At 40.2% G+C, this 14,281-nt stretch overlaps 1 protein-coding gene across 1 annotated transcript in view; it reads left to right on the plus strand.

The window, feature by feature from the left end:
• The window catches only part of LOC139349925 (caveolae-associated protein 1-like), a 29,090-nt gene continuing 14,809 nt past the window's right edge, over positions 1–14,281 (plus strand). The window contains exon 1 of the mRNA XM_070990991.1: positions 1–849. Within this exon, the coding sequence (XP_070847092.1) occupies positions 325–849 (525 nt within the window). The 5' untranslated portion in view covers positions 1–324. The remainder of the gene's footprint in view (positions 850–14,281) is intronic.

Below are 14,281 nucleotides of genomic sequence, written 5' to 3' on the forward strand. Positions count from 1 at the left end.
GGTATTCACATCCTAACGCTCATGTGGTAACATCCAGCATCGCTTGGCTTCCCCTGCACACTGGCCTGATTCCAGGGATTTGAAGTAGACAAGACAGACAGACAGACAGACAGACAGACAGACAGACAGACAGACAGACAGACAGACAGACAGACAGACAGAGACAGAGTGCATGTACTCTGGAGAGAGATAAGTGAGTTTAGAGGTAGTAGGGAGAAAGAATAGAAGTTCGGAGAAGAGAAAGGGAGAAAAAGGTGAGAAAGCAACAGTTGAAAAAGGAATCCGAAGGCACGTTGAATAGCTGTACACTACAAATCCACTGACATGGCAGCCATGGAAGCACTGGAATCCTCAATTGCCCAGCTAGAGCCTCAAACCCTCACTGAGATCTCAGACGACGAGGTAAACCTTCCACCTTCAGATGATGAAGATGATGCTGCAGCCAAGAAAGAGCTGTCCACCATGGGGACAGAGGGAGACGCTGTTGAAGACAAGGATGAGGCGCTGAAGCTTGACCCACAGGTGAACGGAGTCATGGTTCTGTCTTTACTTGACAAGATTATTGGGGCAGTGGACAAGATCCAGCAGACCCAGAGTGGGCTGGAGGCCAGGCAGCAGGAGATGGAGCGTTCTGTGACCAGCATCCAGGGAGAGCTGACTAAACTGTCCAAGAGCCACAGCACCACATCCAACAGCGTCAACAAGATGATGGAAAAGGTGCGCAAGGTGAGCGTCAATGTCAAGACCGTGCGAGCCACCCTGGAGAAGCAAGGAGGCCAGATCAAGAAGCTGGAGACCAATGAGGCTGAGTTGCTGAAGAGACGCAACTTTAAAGTCATGATCTACCAGGTGAGAGAGTGTATGTGTGCATGAATACTTGATACATGTGGCTCATCTGTTTGAGGTTTGAGGATGTGTACGTATTATTGGTTTGGGGATGGGTGTGGCCCACTGGTGAACCAAACACATGTTTGGGTTCTTGAATGTGTATGAAAGTCATAACATTGGCACATGAGAAAAAATAAATAAATAAATAAAAACCCTGCTGAAATGATTCAGCGTTGGGCTGATGGGAGTGAGCAGGAAACTGTTGATTTGCCAGAGATGTTACTCAATTTGCTGAGGTGCAGGGGATTTCAGGGAGTGGTTAAAGGTTACCTCAAAGTACTGCTGGCAAGTGCTCAAGAGGCTGTACTATCTCTCATCACTGAAGTGACAGTACCAAAAACATGCCCTTCAGAAAGTAATGCTTTTCTCAGACATTCTCAGATGTCTCAGATATTTAAGAAACAGAAAGGTACTGTTTACACCTTACTCCTTTGCTTACTACTTAATCATACATAATCACCTGAGGTAAACAAGACTATTCAATATATTGAAAGTCTATGTGCTGCAGCTTTGATGTTTCTATACTTTATGTGACACCCCCACCACATATATCCCTAAACGTACCCCTCACTCTTAAGTGTGTGAGTTAAGTGTTTTAGTATAAACCTGAACAAACACAGGTTGAAGATATGAATCCTGCTTTCGGATGCCAAACTCTTGTGATTTGTATGCCAGCCATTCACTCTGACCACACTGTATGTTAAAGACAAACGAACGTACAAAATGAACAATAAACTATCTTTCAATATGTAAATATGAGTGCACAGCTATGACTGATCACACATGTAGCTATGAAATGTGAATGATACGAAAAAAGGCTGCTGGTTCACATCCACAGCTATAGAAGCAGTTAGTGGGTACATCACTCGCAGCTCAAACACAGCTTCCAGTCATTTTCCAATTTGGTATATGTTACATTTTCTGAGTATTCATAAGTGATTATATAAAATAGTACCTAAAAACAAAGCTCCAGACAACATACAGAAGCTGTAATCATGAATGTATGTCATTGATTGCCAACCTCCCAGATGTTGTTTTACACCATCTCTGCCCCACTTCAAATCTACAGTACATTGGTACTCAGTATCCACTACAGCTGCCCTCCAGATATTTTCCTTCAATAGCACACTGTGTATAGGACTAAAAAATACAAGCCTCCACATGTGAGCCAAACTCGCTGGCTGCCCAAGTCATACGGAATCCATTCGGAAAGTCCTTTCACTCTTTTCCTTTTTTTAAACAAAGATGGAAAATACCACAAGCACGGTGAAGGTCCTGTTAAGGCAGAAGAGTAGTAGCATGAGGAAGGGACAGGAGAGAGGGGAGCTCTCAAGAGATGTTTCATTTGAAAAGACAGAGAGCAAGGTTTTTTCTTACATGGGAGTTGAGGGGAGCCCTGTGTCTTTTTTTAGCCTGTGAGGCTGCAGTGTGATGTGTAACAACTTGCAGCTTTTTGCACAGTGGCGCGAGAACATTCAGAGTTTCCACCCTTGACTCAGACATCATGTCTTGGGCCAGCCTCACTCTCTGTTTCTCGAAGTCAAATGAGAGCTCCATCTTAAGCAACCCAGACTGTCTGACTGTGCTTGTGCATTAATGCCATTCTATCATGCTTACACAATATATTTGGCTTCCTCGACCTGGCATATCAGCAAAATATTTTGTATATAATGATCCACAGATGAGCACAGCAAAGCTCTCAGCAAGAAAAAGTTTATCTTCATTCTCACATCTGAAGGAATTTCATGACTGAACTGTTTCTCAATCTGAAAGGGCCATAAATCAACATTTTAATTCATATCTAATAACGTCTTGAAGTGGGGCTTGCAAGTTTCCAGTACAATCCACTTGAAAAACCACACAGTGAAAAACAAAACTGGTTGGGATTTTGCTAGTGTTAGCCAACTGCTTGGGCCCCGTGGCAAAATAAACTCCCCCTGAAATGCCTATCTCTGGCTCCTCTCTAACTCAAAACACTGGCTTTGTTTACGGTTGCCAACTATGACATAACGTCAGATTCATCTTCATTAAAAAAGTAAACCACAATGCGTTGTTCTGTTTTCAATTTTCTGTGCTCCTCTGTTGCCCTTCAAGCACAGATTCTTTCGAAATCAGCAGTAGACGGAGAAAGCCTCCACCAACACCCCCAGTGAACTGTAACACTGTTTATTTGGCTGCTTGGACAGCATGTCAACACATAAATACTTGGTCTTTCATAAGACTCATTAATACTTTTGGCGTCTACCTCCAGGCACAATCACATCAACATCAACACCATTCACAGCAACAAACTGAACACTGTGGAAGTACAAGGACATTTGCAGTAGTAGTTGTAGTGTTAGTAGTTGCAGTATTTGTACTCAGAATAGAAAGACAAACAATCAAAAAAGGCTACAATTCTTACACTGCTACAAATCGTTTTAAGGCTTCATTAGAGCCAAACCAAAGAAATGTTATCAGCCAATATCATTTTCATCACAGATATAGTGTATTGATTACATATTTGTATGTGTCCGAAATGTAAGAAGAGAAATGTCAAAGATATGTTTGATTTAACATTCAAATGTTCCCCTCACTACTTATCTTCTTTTAAATTTGATTATCAGAAATTAACCATGAATATTGACAGATGTGCTGTTATTAGATATGTTGAGTTAATGTTAGTTAGTCCTTTATATACTTTATATAGGTGTCAAGTAAATGTGGAGGATTGAAAAAGAACAAGTCATTTTGAAATGCAGTAGAAGTATAAAGTAGTTTCTCCACACTGGATGAAAAAGCTTGTTACAAACCTACACAGTCTCCATCAAGCAAATGGGCAACATGGCAACGAGCAAGGTGTACATAGAGAAGTTAAAATGGAATACAACGAAAATTCTCAAAGTACAAGAAGAACAAAAGTACATTACTTAAGGAAATAAACTTTCCACTGGTTGACTGCCAGTGTGGTGTGTCAGAGCTTTTTAATGAGTATTTATGTTCTGCTGTAGTGCCCTGGAGCAGGACACTGAGCCTTAATTAGAATGTCACTCCAGACCAACATGTGAAAAATTCCTGTAGTGCTGCAGATGTGGATATTCTTGTGTTGCACTGCAAAGGTTTCCTGTTCAGTCATATTGTTTTTTCTTTTCAGAGGTCATGATGGTCAAAGCAACATATTTATATATTATATTATATTATATTATATTATATTATATTATATTATATTATATTATATTATATTATATTATATTATATATTTTCAACAATTGTTTTTATCATTCTATTTGTTGACTGATTGTGGTATATTGTGTTGTGTTCCTGGTTATGTGAACTGTACACGCACTGATGCTCTGCACAAATGAAGTTCCTAACGGATAAATAAAGTTCTTTGAAGTTGAAGTTGAACATGTTTAGCAACCTGACAAAATGTTTTAGAGATTCACCCTTCACATTAGTCTTAATGGAAGTGAATCATTAGCATGTTCGGTTTTTGTTTTTGGCCACCTTTGGTACACCCTGACTGGGACACACTTGAGCTAAAGTTTCCCTATAACCAGAGTCAGATGGTGACTGGTCAAGGTGTGTTTTTCCATGGTTCTTTACACTTTCTTTAATGATCCAAACCTTGTTCCTGGCATACTGGCATCAAAGTGATTTCACGGACACTGGAAGCATTACATTACACTTTGAGCGTTTACCACACACTGCTATTCAGAACAATATACAACAAAAGACAAAATAGCTCTACACCTTCTGCCTTACATCTCTATATTGCCATATAGGGGTCGCTGGAGTTTGTGACCTAATGTGAGTCTATTTGTAGATTTGTGACACATGTAACCTAGCAACAGATACTGTTTTCTGATTTCTCTCAGACATTTTTCTGAAATGTTTCTCACTTTTCAGTTTGTATGAGGTGGGAAGTGCGGAGTTTAGATTGATTTATACTGCTCTGCTGGTAATAAAAGCACACTGTTACTGAGTGGTGTTTACTGTTACAGAGGGCTAGCTCACACAGGGAGGACACAGCACGAGGGCTTTGTATCGGAGCATAGGGTGTTTAATCTCTCCTTTATTAGTGGCTGCCGACCCGCCAGTCTTCACTCCACTCCCTCCTGGGCCCCCTGCACAAGTGTGGTCCTAACAAGGACTTACACCGACTGAATTCATGACTTTGTTTATCTTGTTTTCTAATGAAAAAACAATTGCATCAACCTCAGATATGATAAATATATACATTTTAATACATGTATTTTAAAACTTCCTGGTGATTTTAGTTCCAAACAAAAACATGCATAGATTTGTTTCTTCCTAGTTTCAACTGAGTTTTACAGGAACTTTTTGGCTTTACATAACTATGGGATTAGATTATATTGTATTCTGGCACAAATCATCATGATCAGTCAAAAGCTAGTATCAGTCAAAGGCAAACCAAAACCATCTGTGGTTCATGTCAACAATGCAAACAATACCTCATAATGTCATAATGTCATCATAATGCTGCTCTAGCTCAGGCTACTGTTTGACGTGTAAGTGGAAACTCATCAGTGGCAGCTCTGTCAGCATATCAGTTGGAAGTGACTGTCTCCCTCTTTGCATTAACAGCTGTCCTCCTCTGAGACTCTGTGTGTGTGTGTGTGTGTGTGTGTGTGTGTGTGTGTGTGTGTGTGTGTGTGTGTGTGTGTGTGTGTGTGTGTGTGTGTGTGTGTGTGTGTGTGTGTGTGTGTGTGTGTGTTAGCTTGCATGTATGTGCCTTTGGCTCATGTAAGCCTGAATGTCCAGTAAGCCTGAGATTTACTCCCTTACATCTGTGTTCAGTTCCTTGACAGCTGAGGCCATATGCTGCCAGAGAACAGAGCATACTGCACTTACCTGGAATGTGTCAACTCTACCACACAATATGCATATGAGAGAGAGACCTACAGGAAGCAAGGCAGAGTGGTGATTAAAGCTGCACTACTCAGTTTTTTTGTATTACCTATAGATCAAAGGAATACATGTCATATTAAAGGGATCACATTTAGTGTCAAAGCCAGAAAGAATTATCACCAACTCTCCAGTTGCCTTCAGCTCTACCAAAGATGTTAGCATCTTCAGGATGATTGTTTTGACTTTCTGCCCCACAAGTCTGCTCTCCAGAAATCCATTTGGAGATGCAGCAGGCAGCTGAATTCAACAAAAATTTGGATCACCCACTGTACTCTTCTTGCCCTGCACCACACTGCAGACGGAGAAAGCTAGCCACAAACTGGTGTTCACACTACGACTGTCTTTGAGGAGAGACTATCTGAAAATGTGTTCATCCACATTAGTTCAATTAATTGCATCTTCCTCATGCTGGCATGCATGTTCATTGTGGACATTTGGAACAGCTATTAACTCTAATTTCGTTTGGATGTGGTCTGATGACATATTAATCAAGTCACAACTTGCTTAATTTAACTATACTAAGACTTTAATGCTCCACCTCCCTTTGGAGTCTAGAGACAGTGACTGCGACCAGGTGTCCACTGTCAGTTTTGTGCCCCTGTCCTGAATGTGTCTATGTACAAGCTGCTACCACCTATAGTAGAGACAGTAGGCTGGAAGAAACACATAATGTGTAGTTATAATATGTGACACATTGCCCTCACAAGCTTCCTCCATTACTGTGAGGAGGGTGGAACTGTGTACATGGGCGAGTAAGAGCAAAAGATAAACTGGAGGAAGAGGAGATGTCCATCCACTTTGTACAGGGAGTGGATGGGCGTGTTGCAATGAACAGCAGGGACCATATTTAGACAGCTGATTCATTGCACAGGCATCCCCAGCTCTCCATGCTAACCTCCTCCTGCCTCCTTCTCATGTGGAACTAGTCACTGCCCTGTTCCTCCCTCTCCCCTGCTCCTCCACCCACCAGGATAATTCACTCCACATCGTGTCCTCCTCACCCCGCCCCGCCCTACACACCATCCCTGTTCCCTTACCACTATTCCTTCCTCCTTTAGATCACCCTTTTAGATGAATCTGGTCATATCATTGAATTGAAAAATGTAATTAAAAAGACATCTGCAATATGAAAATATTCAGCAATCAGCACATCCGTGATTAGTAATTCTAAATTTCTTTTGCTGCCAGCAGTTACCAATTTGAAGTCTAAACTAGGAGGCTTCCAGTCTGGAAGTATCAGTGTGTTCTTTTAAAGAATATTTCAGCATTTGAATATTTTCTTGGTCGGAGCAAGTAATGAGCCTGGGGAACATGTTTTTACAGGAACTCTTAATCTCGTGTTGATCTAGGAAAATGGCTCTTACTCCAGTCTTGTTCTTATTCCAGTGTTGTTCAAACCACAGAATTTCCAATTTTCAGATTTCAAAATCAATCAATTTCAGTTAAATCACTGCAAACAACAGATCTTCTTGGAGAGGCCTGTAGAGTGTAGAATACAACTTTAGTAAACGTTGTAAAGTGCATGACTCTGTTCGGATAGCTCAGTACCAGTCCTTCCTCTGCAGACATAAACATTTTGTGCTCACTGGCTGCCTCAGAAGCTTTGGTAGATTAGAGCACGGCAATCAGCACATCCACTGGCAGAGACTGAGTAAGTCTCACATTTCCTGCAGGGTACAACTTTGACATGAATTAACACCAATAACTACATTTTCATACTTTTGAGGTCTCCTCGTAGACGTGGATAGGAATGCTGCTATGCAGTTTTATATAAACCTGCTCTGCTGGAGAATATAGTACTCTGTGACAGAAGTGCTGCGCAGTACTGCACAGTTTGCTGTCAGTAACTGGTTAGTGAAGGAGCTACGTAGTTTGTTTTTTACTCCATCATTCTGTCACTAACATTCCCTGCAGAAAAATTCTAATGTAATTGTATTAATTTTTTACCTGTTATCCAGTACAACCTTCTTTTTATGTATTTTTTATATGTTTGTACATACAGAGGTCCACTGTCTGCTTGGAGTGATAAAACGTTTGGCAAAAGCAATTCTTAAAATGGGACTAGCTACCAATTAGCCACCCAGCCAAGAAGGTCTGCAGTTTGTCCTCCTAGAAATTACGTTTATATACAACTAATTTGAATTCACAATTATGTTGTGGTGACAAATGTTGTTGCTCCTGGAATTATGTTCAGAGACATTTTTTGAGGGAATGAAACATTACATTTTATGTTCTGAGCTGCAGTTGCAGGGAGGTGGTTGGGTGGATGATGGCCCTATGAAGTGCAAGAAAGTAACGCCAGAATTAAATGTTCCTGTCCTGACTGTGGTCAGGTTTAGGCAACAAAAGCACTTTGGTTAAGGTTAGGGCAAGGTCGTGATTGCTGTCGACCTTCCCTGTGTTGAAATAGCCCATTATGTTTCCCTGACATTGACAAAGTGCTGCCAGTGCTTAATCACAAGTATGAATATGAGTATGAATAATGCTATAGTCGATACAAATGGATAGAGGATTGCAAGACTGCCTATTCTGGTGGAAAACAAATGAAATACGTTGTCAGTAAACATAATGTTCAGTACCAATATTTTTGCAAAATAAATGTTAGTTCGAGAGACAGGGCTCACCGCCGGCACCTATCTTAAAAGGGGTGAAGGCAATTTTCTATCAGTAAAATGCCTAAATTCCAACTTTAAACCATCTGTCAGAGGATTTAAACAAGGTCTGCAACACTGTAAAGTGCTCATTTCAGTAACACCCTGGGAGCAATTGCACTCCCAGTAATGTTTTGCATGATAATTCACCAGAGTGGACCCATTCTTCTCACACAGGTTTATCCAGGTCCATATATGGACATGTGAGGCAGAAACGCTCCCTCCTCAGTTTACAGGCCAGATTGTGTGTAATACTGATTCAGCTGGTAGCAGGGCTTTTTGGTGGGTGTTTTTGGCTTCGGTAAAGTAAGTAGGGGTGGTGTGCATGTCAGGCAACATGGTCAGGACATTTTTGAGTGCTTCTTGACAAAATGGGGAAGAAGGGAAAGAGAAAGCGAGAGGAGGAAGGAGAGACAATAGAGAATGAGAGGGAGGTAGCAGAGGGCTCATGGAGACGGAGAAATAGAAGAGGGCCATCTAAAAATAGCATATCACATACTTGATTGATTGTAAGAAGGAAAGAGCCTTTAGGAGATTGTGTTCCTGTTTGGTTTTGAAGAAATCTGAGGCTGGGCCTAGACAAGTGGTGTTGACATTCAGGCCACAGCATCAACTTGATTATGAATGCATGTCATTAGTTTGAAAAAAGGTCTATTCCTTGTTATGTCTCCCTGTTTGTAACATGGCTTTATTCTTTATTCTTTAAAAAGCTTCCACAAAGTGATCACTAGTCTTCCTGGGGTCCTAATTAACACAATAACAAAAAAAAATGAAGAAGTGTGGTATAGTTTGAATAAATAACAGAGGAATTGATTTTAATATCACCTCCACAGCCACAATAGTCGTTGTCTCACACACATTAGTACAGTAAGAGCAATGAATTGCTAATCTGGCAGCTCTGTTCTGTACAATTATTTTTAGATTTTTTCTGCAGCACTTGTCCGGATGACTGGGCAGTACTCCAGGTGTGACAGAGCAAGTGACCTGACAACATCAAACATAACAAAAGGTGGATCACATACAGAACATTTCCTTGAGATAGCAATCCCTTTCCCATCTGGGAGACAATGTAATCAGTATGATCACAGCAAGACAGTAAGTAAAGTAGTCTTTTGTTTGAAATATTTTTTCTGCTTGAAGTAATTTAACTTACTCCCTCTGGGTTCCAATCAGTGTGCACAGGTCATTAATCTTATTTCATAAAGATCCAATGTTCCCCATGATGAATGGCAGAACCAGGGTTTAAATCTCCACCTTCTCAACTTTGCTCCAGCTCTGCAGCCCTGGTGTCTCCTCCTGAGCTCAATGCAGGAGAGTTATTTGCTAAAGCGCTAGCAGCTGATCAAGTGTGCCCATCATCTTTGAAGTTGTTTTCTGAGAGCAACTGAAAATTTAGCCACCCTCTGCTGTTTAATAGGGAGAAAAAACATGCACTACAAATACGGTTAAGAACTGATGCAGTGTATACCAAGGACAAAAGGAACATTCCACAGTACAGCAGGTAGAAGTGAGAGTCTCTGTAAGAGACAGAAACATCCATGAAGTGATGTGACCACAGAATGGAGCAGGCAATACTGACTGAAAACACACTTTTGTCCTTCAGATTGAAAGAAGCCCTGTGTGTATCTACCACATGAATATCATACAACTTTTGAAATCTCTTGTGTCAACTACATCTCTTGAGCTTGTTTACACATTAGGCTGTAGGTTGCCTCAGCACACTAATAATTCATTCAAAAAAGGGAGCAGTCTACCACTGCCAGACACCTCAAGGTTTCAGTCTTCCTGCACTACTTTCTCACCAGAATTTTCCAGCTGTGCTGAAAAACATGACAAATCTGTTCTAATACTGTTCAATAGAGGAATTATCTTTCAGATCCTTGTTTCACCCCAAATCATTTTTATGTCCAAGTAGAAGTTTTTCCACAAGTCAGACGTCGATGACTCACAGTCAAATGCTGTACTTGAAAACATTAGTTTGTTTCCTCATATGATCTACTGTGTCATATGATTCCAGCTTTGAATCCCCAAGTGACATTATTGGCCCTGAACAGAGAAACTTTTGTGATAGGTCACCAAATCATCTAGTTCCATGATGACTTGAACTTTCACAAGGCTCACATGTTCATTTAGCCGCATGTCTTGGCTTTCACTTGTCATTGAAATAAAAAATATTATCACATGACTTAAATATGATAGTTTGATCATAAGATAAAAATTATTAAAGGAGATAAAAGCTTGGCACAAAACGTTGCAAAAGAATTTTTTTTTTTTGCCAAAGTACTACTTAGGTCAAACACGAACATTCAAGCATAACAAATGATGCTAACATTAAGTGTAGCCCTGTAATGTGTGATTTCACTTACTTAGGCTGCAGTACAGAAGTTGTAATGAGATAATTAGATGATTACACACAAAAAAAATCCATGTACATGCATAAATAGCCTATCCACCCAAACAAATGATAGACTGCAGCAACAGTTGACAGATCAATGGCCTGTTTGACCTTCATTTCATTGATTTGCAGCCTGGAATGATCCTGGCCTTTATGGTTATTGAAGAGACCACTGACTGGGATGTACACACAAAACTACAGAGTGGTAATGGCATTAGTAGTGGTGGTGATAGTAGGTAAACAACAAGTTTAACTAGTTTTCCTTTTACGTCATCCTCCTTTGGTGTTTGAAACACTCAATACTCAACTCAATACAGTTTGGGCACGTTCCACCAGAAATCTGAATGTCTCTTCAGAGTACTCTTAGAGTATTCCCTCTGCCTCACTTCAGTCCAGCATGGTTTCCTTTCGTGAATTCTTCTCTTCTTTTCATCACTCAGTGTTTTAAATTAGGATTCCAAAGTGGAAACAGTCATTTTCAGCTGCTTTGTTTCTGCCTTGCTTGCTCTAACAAGCTCTTTCAGGTCTTTAACTTGTTCCACTGGTGAGTCCAAAACGTCCGATTTGTTAAGTTTCTGGAGGTGTTACATTTTTCCTTAGTGAGTTATACTGTGGTCAGTTCCTTTATCATCAGCCTGGAGCCAAGTTTCTGCCATGTCAGTTTCTGCTGCAACTTTACTTTTTTGATTCACTTTTAGTGTAGCTTCCCCTGCAGCAGGCTCAGTGACTTTGCATACCAGCTGCCAACAGTGCTGCTAAAGCCTTGGGCTGGCTGCACCCCACAGCTGTAGGGGCTCGGCCAATGTAACACTGTGATGGGAAAAGTACATGATGGCAGAAAATGGGCTTGGCTGGACAAAACTGGTCAACATTTGGACCCACTTCAAATATAGGAAACTCCAGGCCAAAAGAAACCTTTCAATACAATACTATACAATAGTCACCTATTGTATAGACAGTCAAGAACAACAATAATAAGGCCCCAAATGGATTTGTTGAATCGTGTTGGTTCAAAATACATATGCAAATCAGAACATGTTAGTTTATACCTCAATAATAACAGACAAGACATCCTGTCTGCAAAGCTGCTTTCTCTATCACACAATCTGTCATTTCGTGGTTAATTTTCAGTGCTAGTTATTTTTGCCTGAAGTTAATTGGGTGAAATCTTATTTGAAAGTAGTTTTCTGAAGTTTGACTAAAATGATCATTATTTGTCTAAAATTAGACTGAAATGTTCACAAGATTTTTGATGATTAAACTGGCAATTCTTCTTGTTGACCAAATCTAGATGAAAAAGTTCATGGTTTACTTGACTAAGTGCAAATCAATAAAGCAAAATCAGTCCTGTATCAGGAAAATCATAGCTAACGGCTAACGTAAAGAAGCAAGCTGGCTTCCCTGAAATCTAATGGTGGAGTGTTCCGGAGCTTTGCGTTGAAATTGACAAAGGCTACATCCCTGATAATCTTTCAGCTGTTGCTGGAAACCTCTAATAGACCAGCAGCAGATGATCAAAGTGTTCTTGAAAGCAAACAATGAACAAAGGATTTAATAACGTAACTTGGTCCTAGCGCATTAAGGGTTTTGTATACAAGGAGGAGGACCGTAAAATCAGTTCTAATTAAAATCAAATCAATTCAAGAAGTCCTAGTAAAGTCAGGATATCACAGCCTCTGCTGTTGTGTTTGACCATTCTTGGTTTAGTCTTTCTCTCACACATGTGCCTAAACATTATGAAAGTGCAATACAAAATCATTACACCCCTTTCAAAAAGTCATCATTACAAGTTTTCATACAATGTATATGACTGAGCCCCTCAGTAATCTAACATTCCTATTTGCCTAAATGGAAGATACACTGCACAGACAAGGACAGGAGCAAACAGCAGAGGAAGAAGCCATTTCTTTTGCAGCTCTATAAATCTCTCCATAAACACCAACCTCCTCCATTGTTAATGGAAGGAGTACCACTGGTGGCCAAGGGAACGACCACAGTCATCCCTCGCTGTCCAGGTCCCTGTTAGTCAAGCATGGGGAACTGTACATAGACCCAGAGAGGGCCAGAGAGGAGGGAGTAGTAAGCCCATCATGTGTATTTGCAGAAAGCTGTCTTTGGATATGGCATTGGAATGGTTCATAGCACCCATATGGATTATATCACTCACAGAAGGAGTTATTAATGATGAGCATCTGTGTTTATTCACTCCAAAAGATTGTGTTTGTGTGTCTATGGAACTACATTTGTTCTCTCTGTCTGTGTGCATTTCTTTTGTTAATAAATATTTTTTATTGGCATTTTATCATGAGACAATACAGTGAACAGACAATACATATGAACTGTTCCAATAATGAACCAACCGCCCCTCCTCCCTATGCTTACCCCCTGCCCTGTTGAGGAACTATGTGGACAATAATGATAATAAACACATAAAAACACAACAGTTAACTATAATGATAGAAATGAATGAGGTACATTAGTGTAAAATAGAAAAAAGAAAGAGCAGAATGTGTAGTGTGTATATGTGAGGGTCATTGTAGCACATAATAAGCAGTAAGGAGTGTTCAACCAAAATATAGGACTCACCTGTGACTCTTAATCTTAATCTATCTGTCTATCTATTATTATGATCACTACCAATTGTCCCAACAAGGTAGTCATACTGGGACTGATCAGAAGCTGCCAAGGACTGTAAAATTTGTTTGTTGAATCACATATGGAGAATTTGAAAAAGACTCATGCATGCTCACTCATGCAGTGGATAATGTGGGACAATGTTTCTTAATACAAATATCTTCCGACAGACTATATGTGTGTGCTCCTACATGAAAGTACATGATCAGAATACCCACGAACAAAAGAATGTCATAAAAACAACCTCTAGTGAAACAATAGCAAGCTGTGTCTTGCAGTGAGAGCTCAAAGGAGTGAGAATGAAAGCAGCACAGAGCTGCTTCACACATACATGTCTGCAGCCTTGGAAACACTTCAGCAAGTCTTTATTCAGGCTAGATTCATGTATGTATACTTACAAAGCTTTAAATAGAAAAGAGGTTTTGGAACAGTTGTGGTCTGAAGCTCCACAACTGCAGGACACAATGTAGGAAAATCTGTCATCAAATGTTGTCCAAAAAATAACACAAGGAAACACATCAGAGGAGAGGATGGAGGTGATGGAAGTATTAACAATGGAGGTGATGAAAGAGCTTCAAAGGAATATTTCAGCATTTCAGGAAATACACTTATTTGTTTTGTTTCTGAGAGTGAGCTGTTCAGATTGACATTAATCCATGTCTGTTGTGTTTAGCACAGAGCTGGAGTTAGGACTTGGTTAGCCTAGCTTAGCATAACAGCAGTTATGTAACAACAGTGTCTTCTCCAACTCACTTCCACATTAAACCACCAAGTTGTCCACTAAAATCATTGACTTAAGCTA

The sequence above is a fragment of the Chaetodon trifascialis genome, chromosome 21 (genome assembly GCF_039877785.1).
Source record: "Chaetodon trifascialis isolate fChaTrf1 chromosome 21, fChaTrf1.hap1, whole genome shotgun sequence".
Lineage (NCBI taxonomy): Eukaryota > Metazoa > Chordata > Actinopteri > Chaetodontiformes > Chaetodontidae > Chaetodon > Chaetodon trifascialis.